This window comes from Anneissia japonica, unplaced genomic scaffold, assembly GCF_011630105.1.
Source record: "Anneissia japonica isolate Jap-2015-1 unplaced genomic scaffold, ASM1163010v1 scaffold287713_len945575_cov184, whole genome shotgun sequence".
NCBI classification, from domain to species: Eukaryota; Metazoa; Echinodermata; class Crinoidea; order Comatulida; family Comatulidae; genus Anneissia; species Anneissia japonica.
The window spans coordinates 187,479-202,195 of record NW_022725774.1 but is presented as its reverse complement, the minus strand read 5'-3'; the positions used below and the strand labels follow the sequence as shown (position 1 = coordinate 202,195).

At 36.1% G+C, this 14,717-nt stretch overlaps 1 protein-coding gene across 1 annotated transcript; it reads left to right on the top strand.

Moving 5' to 3' along the window:
* The first annotated feature begins 795 nt into the window (after positions 1-795).
* LOC117112862 (cell adhesion molecule 2-like) lies at positions 796-3,222 on the top strand. Its single transcript, XM_033256051.1, has one exon. It carries the CDS (start codon positions 1,027-1,029, stop codon positions 2,545-2,547), a length of 1,521 nt encoding a protein of 506 aa, XP_033111942.1. The 5' UTR covers positions 796-1,026; the 3' UTR covers positions 2,548-3,222.
* The last annotated feature ends 11,495 nt before the right edge of the window (positions 3,223-14,717 follow it).

Sequence of the window (14,717 nt, the reverse complement as noted above, 5' to 3'; positions counted from 1 at the left end):
GCCTATATAATCAATTACGTCATTAAGTTCATATAGGCGTGGCCAACATAATAGGCCTAATTTGTGTTTATTTGGTCTAATCCGTCTACCTCACAATAGTATTGTTTATATTGTACAGTATACAACTTGAAACTTGAGAAAATAAAAACACAAAAAAGAAATAACATTCTTCGGAGGTGAATTTATTTAAAAAAAAATTGAAGTGACTAAAAAAACAACACTTATAGTCCAATTAACACACCATAGGCATAGGTGTATGGTGGGAAACTAAGGACAAGTAAATTCAGTTCACGTGTGATTTTATATATATATATATATATATATATATATATATATATATATATATATACACTTTGTATATATATATATATATATATATATATATATATATATGTATATGTATGTATGCATGTATGTATATATATTATATATATATATATGTCTAGCCAGGAAATAATCATTGCTACATTCTACTCCGGTTATTATCTGGCCATCACATAAGAACAAACTAGAAACACTCTCCTACGCTAAAAAAAAAATCGTTAAATTATTTTTTGTACAGATTTACGAAAGATATGCTATCCACCCACAATAAATGAAACTGTCGTATAGTTTGTGTATTACATAGTGAGTTACCGATCTGTCTGTGCCTGGGACAGGCATACCATTGACGTGGTTCATAATAGCAGTTGTCATGTGATGGGAAAACATCCTTTCTGCAAAACGATCCCGTTTCTTTAATTTCAGTTCGTAAAGAAAGCGAATGAATCACCTATTGTCGTTGCTCAACCATTCAACCATCACAACAAACAAGGCGGAGCTTTTTTAGAATAGATTGCATCTGCACGCATGCGTATTATTGAAAACGGACGTACTGACTGTGAGAATACTTAAATTTTTCATGTACGTTTGTACAGACGACAGTTTTCGTGCTTGGCACGACAATTTCTTGCTGCCATAACGTATATACCAAAAAACACTCGACCAGTAATTTCTCAAGAACTGTACAATTTGGCAATAAACAGCATGAGGAGTTGGCAGTTTTTGATATTGGCATCGAATTTGGTGCTGGTTTTGCGTGATATTACCGTAGCTACACAGACAATAATTGCTGGGCCTCGCGATATAGCAGGTGTGTTGGGTAGCTCGAAGAGGTTAGAATGCACAGTAACCGATGTATCTTACTCTACAGATGTAGTTTGGAAAGTACCAAGTAGCTCAATCCTCATAAACCAACAAGCGTCCATTCCATTAAGTTATGTGGAAAAATTTTCAACAGAAACGGAGACCGTCGATGTTACAAAAAACGAGTACAAATATTCATTGGTGATAAATAATATTCAACCTACCGACAATGGAGATTACCAATGTAAGGTTGTTCATAGACCTAATTCAAACATAGTGGATTCAGACACTGCCAATTTACAAGTAGTAAGTGCAAACAGTAACGGAAGGCCAACTTGTTTTGCCAATCCAAGTGGAGAACTTATCACTGGTGAAACTGTGACTCTGACATGTATTTCCGGCAGTTCGACTGCTGATCTGGTGTGGAGGGCCAATGGACAACTCTTGCCAGCAACTTCTTCAACGAAATATGCAAACTCCACAAGTGAACTTAGTTTTACGGTAAGCCAAGGAGGTCAGAAATACACATGTGTTTCGATTTCACAAACATCAGAATGTAGCCTAATTTTAACTGTTCAATACGCCCCAACTGTGCAAATCACGCTCACCGCCGATAAAGTCGAAATTGGCAAGTCGGTAAGCTTTACATGCAACGCCGTGGGAAATCCAAATTCTTTTACATACATTTGGTACTATGACGGAAATCTAGTCTCGCAATATAACCGAATAAGTGGTTTTCAGCTTAATGATAATGGAAAAATGTTAACCCTCCCTGATGTTACTAGCGTTGATGACGGTGTGACCTTAACCTGTGTAGTGTTCAACACGATTGGGGAGGGGGCTGCCGAGTACTCCATAACGACAGTAGAAGGTAGAACAACTGCGGAAATCGTAGGGGCAGTCTTGGTTTGTGTAGTTGCATATATTATTTTAATGATTCTAATTGCATTCACGATCTGGTACTGTCGTCAGAAGAAAACAATTAAGGAAATTAAAAATAAAGAGATGGTTCGGCGCGCCGAATCTGCCAGAAGAAAGAGGCAAAACAATGCAGTTATTCCAGTACAGCCCATGAGAATGAGAGGCAGTACGAACGCTGGCTACTTATCCGAAGTTGTATCCAAAGATGATGATGACGAAGATCGACTACGGCCTATTCCCCGACGAAAAAGCGAAACATCGAGTATAGGTAAAAAAGGTAGTAATGAAAGTAGTATGTCTGATTATATTGTGCACGATATGTCGACGGAGGATGAGGATCATGAGGACACTTCGTACGTTTATCAAGTTAATCCACATTTCGGAGAGAATAGAAAGAAAGGTTCGTACACTGTGAATAGAGACGAATTTGAGATACCATCACTTCCGTCTGAGCCGGACTCAGAGGATATGAGTTCCATAATCCCGTCCACTGATTTATAGCCTTCACAATCAAATAGATTTCTAAAGCTAAGTCCAGATTATTAAATTTCTTTGACAAAAACCTGTTGTATGCCCATATATAGTCATGATGTGCCTATATATGGTCATGATGTGATGTCATCATGACCATAATTAGGCATTTCGCATGTTTTTGTAAAATAAAATTTGATAGTCTGGACAGGGCTTTAGGATCTAGCCTGCCTTTGTACTTTGATGACTCAATCAAAGAATCCACCCATATACGCGATTGGCTGTTCAAATAGCGCGTACAAAACTAATTTCTATGACGCGTTTGTTGACAGACAGCACTTTTCGTGCAACGTCGCAAAAATAAAAACCTTATGTTTATAGTTTTGTCAATATTTCATACCATGAGAGATACGTGGAAGGTGTGGACATAATGCTGTAAAAAAAAAAAAAAAATAACTTGCAATAGTAGCCTAACCTAAAAGGATGTAAAGCATACGGTATTACACACAGAATAAAGTGATGGCAATATCAACTAGGCCTATGGATATTTTTGGACACAATGTGTAACAGGTGACGTTGATGAATGAACTGTCAAGATATATAGTATTTATATGTATTGTTAAATAGAATTTTGGTAACTAATTATATTTTATATACATCTTTATATTCATTATTAGCCTAGGCCTATTAATTTTATTATTGTTATATTATCATCATCAATATTATCATTATTTCTACTACTACTACTACTACTACTACTACTACTAATAATAATAATAATAATAATAATAATAATAATAATAATAATAATAATACTACTGTTATTATCATCATCAATATTATCATTATTTCTACAACTACTACTAATACTACTACTACTACCACTACTACTACTACTACTGCTACTACTACTGCTACTGTTATTATTATTGTTATTGTTATATTATTGTCTTATTATTATTATTATTATTGTATTTTCGAAACAACTATTATTATTGTCATATTATTGTCCTATTATTATTATTATTATTACTATTATTATTGTAATTTCGAAACAACTACTACATGATTAATTTTGATAAATTTAATGCGATTGATAATAAAACTACAATAACTCGGGGTAAATACCACACTTCAATGTACTATATTGAATTGATGTGTGTACGGTGTAATACAGTACTTAAGTAAACCTATGACGTATTTCTCTTCTGTGTACACGTACATACAACCAGCATTATGTTCCTCAAGTGTTCGTGTTCTTTTGTGTAAGAATGCTTAAGTAATTATTTGTTTTACAGTAATATATTTACATTATTTTTATACTGTTTTGTCGCAATAATAATTTTGTTTGGTAGGCCCTATTTGAATGTTTATATACTTACACGTGTTTGAATAGTTGTGTTAACATAGAAAGGATTTTGTAGTTTTCGTTTACGGTTTCATAAGCCTACTGACTGAGCAGCGCGTAACTGGAACCCGAGCCCCCACGATGAATTAAGTGACTGTTCGCTTACTATCAGTAGGGGTAATCACAAGCTACATACATATACATACATATACATCTGTCTCTTATACACATCTAGATGTGTATAAGAGACAGGGCCTATACACACACTAATATGTAGGCCTATACATTATTGTTATTTTCGTTATGAGTTATAATATTATAATAATGCAATAATAATGCATAATTTATTTTAGTTCTTTCATTCATATTGTGTTCGTATTCGATCACAGATGTTCACGTTGCAAATAATAATTGTATTTCGTTATGTTTTATTAACCTCCATAATGCTTACATTCATATTATATGTGCTTGCTTTGTATACTATTATATTTATTAGATCATTTGCATAAATGCAATATAATAATGATAAAGTTACAAGAGTTTAATGTTAACACAGCCTCATATGAAAATGTGTATACAGTAACAGAACATGATACGTTGCGATAAAGCTAATTTTCTGAGATTCGGATTTATCGCGAAGACGGAGCTTTAACATACTGTAGACCAGGGGTGCTGTAGGCCTACAGCAGGACACCTAAGGTCGAATCCGACTAGAATGATTTAACATAATACATAAGCTTAAACGAAGAAAGAAAACTAATGTTAATTTGTCTTGGCTTGCCATTGACCTGAATTGTATATATTACTATAGAACTCTTTTGCCTCGAAGAAATACCGCTATTAATATAATGTGGGTAATGTTAATGTACAAATATTCATAGGCATATGACAGACCGATACATGCACAAAAGAAATGAAAAAAAAACAAACAAAAAAAACAAATATGCGGAAACTGAAAATCAATTAGCCCAGTAAATAAATCAGGTATATAGGCCTACTGTAGATTTAAACCACAGATATAATTATATTATGTTGGTACGTGTGAGAAGTATCTTTGTTAAAACAAATCAAATATTGCTAGAATTGCTTGCGAAAGCTTATAACTTACGGTACTTATATACGCAAAATTTTCCACAAAGTCATTCTAAACTAATAAAATTATAAAAAAGGATAAAAGAAATGCAATAGAATTCAGCGACTTTTATGTAGATAAAATACATAGGCATTAGTGTGAAAGAACGATACCGGTATACCCTAAACCCACTCTCCACGTCAACGCAGGCTAAATCATATATTTTTTTCTTTTGTAATGTTTGTATTTTTTACCAGTTCATCGTCCAAATAATTTTTAATTACGTATATTTTAAAATATATTGTAAAACATATTTTTTCCTAGACAATAAAAAACAATTCATTGTCTTTAAGCAATGGCATTATGTAATTTGTATTTCTTCTAACAACAAAGCATTAACCTGAACTGGTTCTAGGTTTACTTCATCATCATCGTCATCATCATCACCACCACCACCATTTTGATATTTTGTTGGCAAATTGTGGAATGACAGATTGTTTGCTGTGCAGCAATTTTCTTTAGGGGCCTGAGGGGCGTAAGCTGATTTTCTTTTTGGAGAGGAGTGTGCTCTCTATTCCGCCTTAGATACGCAATTGTCATGAGTAGGCTTACTACAGACATGACTAACACAAAACCACAAAACACAGGCACTTTCTTGAGAACAGATTTAATGTTATTTAAACAAAAATTTAGGTTTTTGCATTCCAATTGGTATAAATAAGACGACCTATCCGAATGAAGGCAAATACACAGACCATCATCAATGAAATAACATATCGGCTAGATATTAGCCTGCAGATTCTTACGGGTTTTTTTTTGTTTTTTGTTTTTGTTTTTGTTTTTTTGTTTTTTAAATATTTAACATTTACAATAGTTATAATAATTATAATACAAATATAGTGATATAAGTGTGAATATAATCAGAATAGGGACTATTTCAGGAATCAAAATTAGAAGATATACGGTAATCTTGTCTCATGATGACTTCCTAACATAAAAAAGCTAGCAAGACAAAACTTAAATAAAAGGCTTTGCTGTAATCCGTATTAACATTAAAAAATAATACATAATAAAAATGCTGTTTAGATATAACGGTATTAATCAAGACAAATCAGGACTAGGCCTATATTTCGAAATATATATCTTTTACAATTTTGTTTTAAATAGAGTAGGCCTAAGCTTTTTGCAAGAAATAATTTGTTTCTAATTCATTCCACAATTTGGGACCATAATGCGTAACAAAAAATTTTTTTTTTTTTATAGTCTTGTAAAAGGAACTTCCAATCTTTTTGCATTTTAAAATTGTATGTAGGCCTATAATCTGCATTTTCCAATTTCATATGATTCTTAATAAATCGTTAACTGTTAACTACATTTAAACATCCTTTTTCATCTTTCTTTTCTGGAATCCCTCTGATTATAGTATTATTTCTTCTACTTCTGTTCTCTAGAACCTCAACTTTGCATTGTAGCTTATTACAACTGACCGGGCATGTCCACGGTGTGCTGCTCGTCTTCCACAGGTGAAATAGCATCGCGACCTGCCTTTTTATCCGTTGGTTCTTTTATCTTTTTGGTTTACTGCTCGTTTATTACTTGTTTTCTCTCATCAGTATCTCAACGTAAATTGTTAATACTGCTATTTCACTAATTCCAAGTATAATTCCAGGTACATTGCCTTATTAAAGAGCATCAACAACTAGCAAGTGACGGAGCTCGTTTACGACACGTTTTACCTCGACGAAGGCATGGTTCGTAGTCCGTTATTCGAACATACCTCCATTTAAATAAAGATTGAAGTCTCTTCTGCAGACCATAATCAATTATATAAATGGATTGGTCTTAAGCACATTAGGACCAATACATTTGGTCTTTCATCGAGCTCATTAATTTCAGATGTGCAAAACAACACCATGCTTAAACATGATCTGCAGTTTCCAACATTTAATGACTTGAAAAGACCTCCAGTGTTGCATAATTTGTCAATATTATTTTATATGGCTCCTGTGTAATGAATAATAATAAAAAACAAAAACAAAGCAATAATTTATATCGATCATTGATAATGTTTTTGAAGAGCAATCCGGTGTCTGTCGTAGTGCTGTCGACATTGGTATGCATAGTCATATATTATTAGTGCCGGGTTCATGAACTTGAGGGGCGCGCGGCGGCGGAAGTGGTGGGGGAGGGGAGATGGGCAGGAAGGGACTTTCACAGATGGATGATCTAGACCACTTCAGTCCCACCATGGGTGTGGATGGAGTAAAATATATGGTCATGACACCTGTAGAAGACGGCCGGAAATGGCGCTCTCAGACTTCAGTTTGGATATAATTTTCTTTTTTGTCCATTAAAAAAAACTTAGAGGGTAGTGGGGGAGTGAGCCCGCCACTGGGTCACGGTATGGTCAGTGTGACTAGTGAATCCTAGAGTCATATTTCCTCATACTCATATACTGTATTTTGAAACATAAGACCTAGATTTCAAACTATAGCTTATTGGTCTTATTTCCCCCTGTTTCCAAACTCCACTATTGATATATCTAGGCCTACTAGCTTAATGTGTTATATTGCTTCGAAACCCGTCCCATGATTCTCCACGCCTCATTCTCTGATTCCGCGTATACCGATTCTCAAGCGATACCGCCAATGTATAGAGACCACCCATCAAATTTAGGAGGAGTGTCCTGAAAGAGGCGTCAAAAATCGAATCAACTATAATTGCCACAGAATACAAACACGGACTTGCTTTTTCTAAACACAAGCTTGCGCGCAACAAGCTGGTACAGCATCGATTTCTCCTTGTCCCCTAACGATAAATTGTCACCTGTGCATTTCATTTGTGTTAAATTTCATTCGACCATGGTGGTATAACATTTATTTCAACTCTCACTCTGTAGCAGACAACGTTACGCCTAGGTCTAGCCAGATAAATCTGTTTTGTTAATTTTCAATTATTTTTTTGTATTTCGATTGCAAGAGATTCACTGTGGCTGGTTTGCTGATTTGTGCCAGGTTTTGTTAAACTTGTGATTACATTCTGAGTGATTGAAGGAAATATAATAATTTAACTGATGTGAATAAAGGTTTGTCAGCTGACTGGAATTAAAACGTCTGTATGGGCGGCAAGTTATTATGATTTTAGGACGGATCAATTCAACAGAAATAAATAACGTAATTTATGTTTACATCAGATTGCTGATCGGCTTCTGTTTAGCGCTATTTTCATCACGAATGCACATCATGTGGAGTATACTTGCTATTATTTTTACTATGGTTGCAAAAAAGTTCGTAAACGGTCAGGATTTTGTAATAAATCCATTGAATTTTACAACTTTCCAACTTCATGGTGCTTATTTTGTATGCGAAGCAAGTGCCAACAATGGGGTTTTACAGTGGAAATTGCCGAATGGACAACTAATCGACAAAAGCCTAGATTCCAACAAATGGTACGTATCAGAAACCCAACAGGGCAACATGATATACACTAGACTAGATATACAGTACAGTGAAGCTTCGGACGTCGGCAGGTATGAGTGCGTGTGGATGTCAACAGACGATGAAAACATGAATTCTTTCTCAGCTTATTTACGAATTGTCCTACCAACATCAAGAGATACACACTTGTGCGATGCAAGCTCGACTGTTGTGCGTGAAAATGATTTAGTAACGGTTACATGCGCAAAACTTATTGAAGGAAACGACCATCGCAATGAAAATGACGACACACTTCGTTGGGTGAATAATGACATGTTAGGAGGAACATCAAATCACTTTATACGAGTAGACAACTGGAATTCCAGATTATGGTATAACATTGGCTTTTCTTTCTATGCAAGTCCACATCACAATGCCATACAAATCACTTGTACCGCTATCTTTTCCGATAACTTGTCCCACGAGTGCGTTGTGGGCCCTATCTCGGTATTGTACCGTCCTGAAGTGAATATGAACATGGTGCCAAACACGGTACGGGATGGCGATGAGGTTGTGCTCACGTGCGATGCACAAGCTAATCCAGTTGTACATGAGTACGAATGGTACATAAACGGATATCTTGTTGACGAAACACAAGGCTACATAATCAAACAAGAACGACTTTACATTCCTAATGTCGATATATCAAAACACGATTCATTGATAATAGGATGTTTTGCTATGAACACTTTAGGAAGAGGGCAAGGAAGTGTGCTTCTAAGCGTGGAAAATAGTCTTCAGTATGTGGGACCGATGGTGTCAGGGATCCTATTTGCTATCCTACTGATAGCTGGTTTAGTGTTCTTCTGTAAAATTAGAAACAAAAAATCTTTACGTATCTTCCTGAGATCTGATTGCGTAAGAGCTTCCTTTAAATGGCAGAATGAATATATTGTGAAATCAGACAATAACCAAAACGAATTCATGATGAATAACTACAGGCGTCGTTCTCGCAAAAGGGCTTCCATAATTCTGCATAAATACCACACTAATCGGGAATCAGACGAAGCAAGGAGCACATCGGTAACATCCGGCCGAGAAACAACGATATCAATCTCAAGTTGTGATTCTAAAGATTATCAAGTTAGCACCAACGGAGCTTCCACATCAGGGATTTACCAAAGCGAAAAGACGCAAACAAGCTCTGCGCTTATGTCGTGTTCCTCTAGTGCCAGCCAAAGTATATCGCCGGTGAGTTTTGAGGAAAATGTCAGCGAGTACGACGTAGCAGTTACAAAACCAACAGATCTTCACATTGAAGAAAATAGTAAGTTAAAAAATAAACAATTACGGACTTATCAAAGGTATCCGAAGGTTAAAAACACTGACGTAGAGACTAAACTAGAGGAGCAAAGCAACAAGCAACCTAGTTTAGACATCCAACAAACGGGAAACAAGCGTAGGCCTACATCAAAGACCTTAGCTAAGTGGACAGTTAAAGATATTACATTCGAAGAGGTAGATGAAAGCGTACCATCAGAAACTAACGTTGAGTGGTCAGTTGCAATAGATCACCAGTCTACACGCTATAAATCACGCAATGCCAAACCAACCCGTGCGCATCACGAATCCACACGTGCCCTGTGGAACAATGCAGGATTCGTGCCGATTTCTACTAAGGCTTCGAATTCAGGAAAAATTCGCCCACATGGTATCTACCTCAAAAAGCACCAAAAAGCCATAGGAAGCTTATACAACCAGCTTAACGTAAAAAGTGTTAAACAAGAAGGAACTCTCAATGTGAATGTTGCAAATGACAATGTTGCAAAAGGTGTGGAAAACAAACAGGACGAATTAACACAATTTTGACGTTTGCAAAAAAAAAAAAAAAAACGATTTATGTTTCTATAAGTCAGGAATTTAAAGCGACAACCTGTTATGTATAGCAGCTCTCACACCTAGGTTGTTTCCGTCCCGGTGTCGTACGGATTGCTACGAGCTAAAAACTTAGGGAACTCGTTAATCGAAAGAAGTTACTTTTGTATCGGATTCCAATAACAGAGTTAGCTACGAGTTCTTCTTGTTATTTAAGAGTTTACTTCGAGTGAGACACATGCCATCATGAGTTAAGTACAAATCAATCAGAGCGAAGTATAAGTGGTTTGGCGAAGCGAGAACAATTGGTTTCCCAAACTCGAGGTCGGGGTTTCAATCGCTCGCTGTGCATTTCGCTCGTGTCCTTAAGCAAGGCACCTTACCTGCATTGTTTCTTTCCACCCAGGAGTATAAATAGCTACCTGAGGAGTACAATGACTAGCGTAATAATGTGAAAAAGAGCTTTGAGACTTAGTTGTATGGAGCGTTATATAAAAGCATAACATATCATTATTATTAAGTAACATTGTCTGGTACGAGTTTACAACAAGGTTTAAACGTTTCTGTTGATTTGTTACTGAGCTTCAAAAGTTTGCAAACGTGTTAGGTACCACAAACCAGAAAAACATGTTAAGTACCAGTTAGATAAGTTAGCTAAGTACAAAATGGAAAACTCGTAGTAAGATTAATTAACTCATATCCAACTCGTAAACTCGTATCTAACTCATAGGTATCTCGGAAAATTAGTAGTCACATAGGTAAATCGTATCATTTCCAAGAAAAACTTGTACAAAACATTCAACTTAGCAAACTCGTAGTCACCTCTCCGAGTCGTCTGAATGGACCCAAAACCAACAGATCTTCACATTGAAGAAAATAGTAAGTTAAAAAATAAACAATTACGGACTTATCCAGGGTATCTGAAGGTTAAAAACACTGACGTAGAGACTAAACTAGAGGAGCAAAGCAACAAGCAACCTAGTTTAGACATCCAACAAACGGGAAACAAGCGTAGGCCTACATCAAAGACCTTAGCTAAGTGGACAGTTAAAGATATTACATTCGAAGAGGTAGATGAAAGCGTACCATCAGAAACTAACATTGAGTGGTCAGTCGCAATAGATCACCAGTCTACACGCTATAAATCACGCAATGCCAAACCAACCCGTGCGCATCACGAATCCACACGTGCCCTGTGGAACAATGCAGGATTCGTGCCGATTTCTACTAAGGCTTCGAATTCAGGAAAAATTCGCCCTCATGGTATCTACCTCAAAAAGCACCAAAAAGCCATAGGAAGCTTATACAACCAGCTTAACGTAAAAAGTGTTAAACAAGAAGGAACTCTCAATGTGAATGTTGCAAATGACAATGTTGCAAAAGGTGTGGAAAACAAACAGGACGAATTAACACAATTTTGACGTTTGCAAAATAAAAAAAAAAAACGATTTTCGGATGTTCATGAGGAATTCGGCAGTAAAATAATATGGTTCAGATATCAAATTCCTTTCCTCGATTAACTACTTCACATCTTCCAAGTCTAGCAATATGTTTCTATAAGTCAGGAATTTAAAGCGACAACCTGTTATGTATAGCAGCTCTCACACCTAGGTTGTTTCCGTCCCGGTATCGTACGGATTGCTACGAGCTAAAAACTTAGGGAACTCGTTAATCGAAAGAAGTTACTTTTGTATCGGATTCCAATAACAGAGTTAGCTACGAGTTCTTCTTGTTATTTAAGAGTTTACTTCGAGTGAGACACATGCCATCATGAGTTAAGTACAAATCATTCAGAGCGAAGTATAAGTGGTTTGGCGAAGCGAGAACAATTGGTTTCCCAAACTCGAGGTCGGGGTTTCAATCGCTCGCTGTGCATTTCGCACGTGTCCTTAAGCAAGGCACTTTACCTGCATTGTTTCTTTCCACCCAGGAGTATAAATAGCTACCTGAGGAGTACAATGATTAGCGTAATAATGTGAAAAAGAGCTTTGAGACTTAGTTGTATGGAGCGTTATATAAAAGCATAACATATCATTATTATTATGTAACATTGTCTGGTACGAGTTTACAACAAGTTTTAAACGTTTCTGTTGATTTGTTACTGAGCTTCAACAGTTTGCAAACGTGTTAGGTACCACAAACCAGAAAAAAAGTACCAGTTAGATAAGGGTATCCCGAGCTAAGTACAAAATTGAAAACTCGTAGTAAGATTAATTAACTCATATCCAACTCGTAGACTCGTATCTAACTCATAGGTATCTCGGAAAATTAGTAGTCACATAGGTAAATCGTATCATTTCCAAGAAAAAATTTGTACAAAACATTCAACTTAGCAAACTCGTAGTCACCTCTCCGAGTCGTTTGAATTGTCTGTAGTTGTCCTAAAGGATCTCTCCGCGTTTGCCAAGTTACAACTCGGAAAACTTCCGAAAACACGTACAGTAAGCGGAACAACCTACATTATACGGGCTGCCGAGATTTTTGTTACATATTTTTTTTTATAAGTATTTTACATTTTAAAAATGCCTTCTGTCATCTATGCAACGTTAATTTCAAAGTGATAAATTAGTAGTCAAACCATTAAAAACCACATTAATACAATAAAATGCTCTAGTTTAACGTAAACAATGCGTTTAAAAAAAATGATATCCTTTATTTCACAAACTGTGTGTGTATGCCTGTCGGAATCACACCGGCTGCACCGATTTTGGTCGGACCACTTTTTCTCAATTCCACTACTTTTTGATTAACTATATTGATACAGTACTTATAAATTATATGAATTTAGTATTAATGTTTGCATAAAGTTTTCTTTTTAATGTTATATATATTTAAACAAAAATCCACCATGCGCTTGTTTTTGTATTGTCTATGTACACTTCATCTTTTTGACAATCTTTAACTTTAGTAATTAAGGCTGATTTTGAAAAAAATATAAATACGCCTATAAAATAACAATTAACAATTTATTAAATTTTGGGGTTGGAGTCAGCCAATTTATCAAACCGGCCATGAATACACTAACCTTAATTATCAGCTGCTGTTCTGGGCGTAGAAGCAGTGTCGTAACACCAGCGGTTCAGTGAACCGGAATCCTTAACAAATGGCCCAAAATTATACTTTTAGATCACAAAATTAGGGATTGGCAATCACATGTAATATATTCGATTAGATTTTTAAAACAAATAGGCCTATCTTCAGTCAGAAGACATCGTCGTGGCGTCAGACGATCGGATGCTGGTGTCCATGTTTGAAAGGGGTGGGAATCACCTTGAAGGTACTTAATTGGGTATGTTTTTATCACCTGGTAGGCCTAGATCTGTCCTCCATGGAGGTACACTTACATCGTCTAGTCAAAATAAAACAAGATTTGACTGAAATAAAAGTGTAATCTGTATAAAGTCTTAACTTAATTCAAAAACCTAACAATTCAAGTGATAGTACAAACTCATCTAAGGGTGGAATAAATAATGTATTAATGCTTCAGGCCGAATTTGGCAAGTGTAATTAAAATTGTATCAGTAGGATGAAGCTATGGTATTCATATTTGAAAGCCTATTTCATAATGTATAGCATATTGCATCCTTTGAATATATAACACGTTTTATATTGCATATTGTTTAGGCCTATATTTCACAATACCTAATTGCACGTTGTGTTAATGTGTGCAGCAAGACCAAACCAGGAAGTGTTATTCATTGTATAATGTATATGGCTATTCGTGTTCTTGCATTTTATTTATTCATGGAGGAATAAGCAATTCATTCATCTAGTTTTGGCACTGATAGAAATTAAATTTTGAACAGTTTATAATTTTCGCAATACTGCAGAACTATATTTTTTTATCTCTATTTTTCCATAGTATGGCTGAGCGGGGTACGATACGGTATGAACTCTAGTCTCTAGGCTACTTACTTTAAATCTCGTGTCTGTCAATGTACAGCAGAATAGGGAGTGGTGAGGATCTACAGGTTTGCAAGCAACTATTTTCGGGCTTCCAGAGAGATAGACGACTCATGTCCATGCTAACTTTAAATCTTGTGGCTTCATTTGAGGAGGAGGGGTAGCGGCTCTACATGTTGTCAGCATATTTCCGGGCATTCAGGGGTTGTTCACACCAACCATGTTTGGGCCTGGGGTGGATATGCTCTCAGACCCCACTAAATTTAAAATCTTGTATCCGTGGTTAGAAACAGCGAGTCAGTTTAACAGCCAAATTACCCCCCCCCCCCACAATACCGGTACTGTGTGTATGTGAGTGTCGGAATTTGGAGGTCGATTAAAGGCGTCTATTGCTTCATTGTGAACAGAGCTTAAATTGGCATCATTTCACATGCGCACTTTTGCGAACATGTACAATATGATGCGTTATGTTGTGTCATGGAGGACAGAAACTGCTTTCCTCCATGGTGTGGCAGCGGATAAACTTTAAACGCACCAGTCTGCGCATGTGCTGTCACCTGTAAATAATTTTCAGGAGTGTGATTCA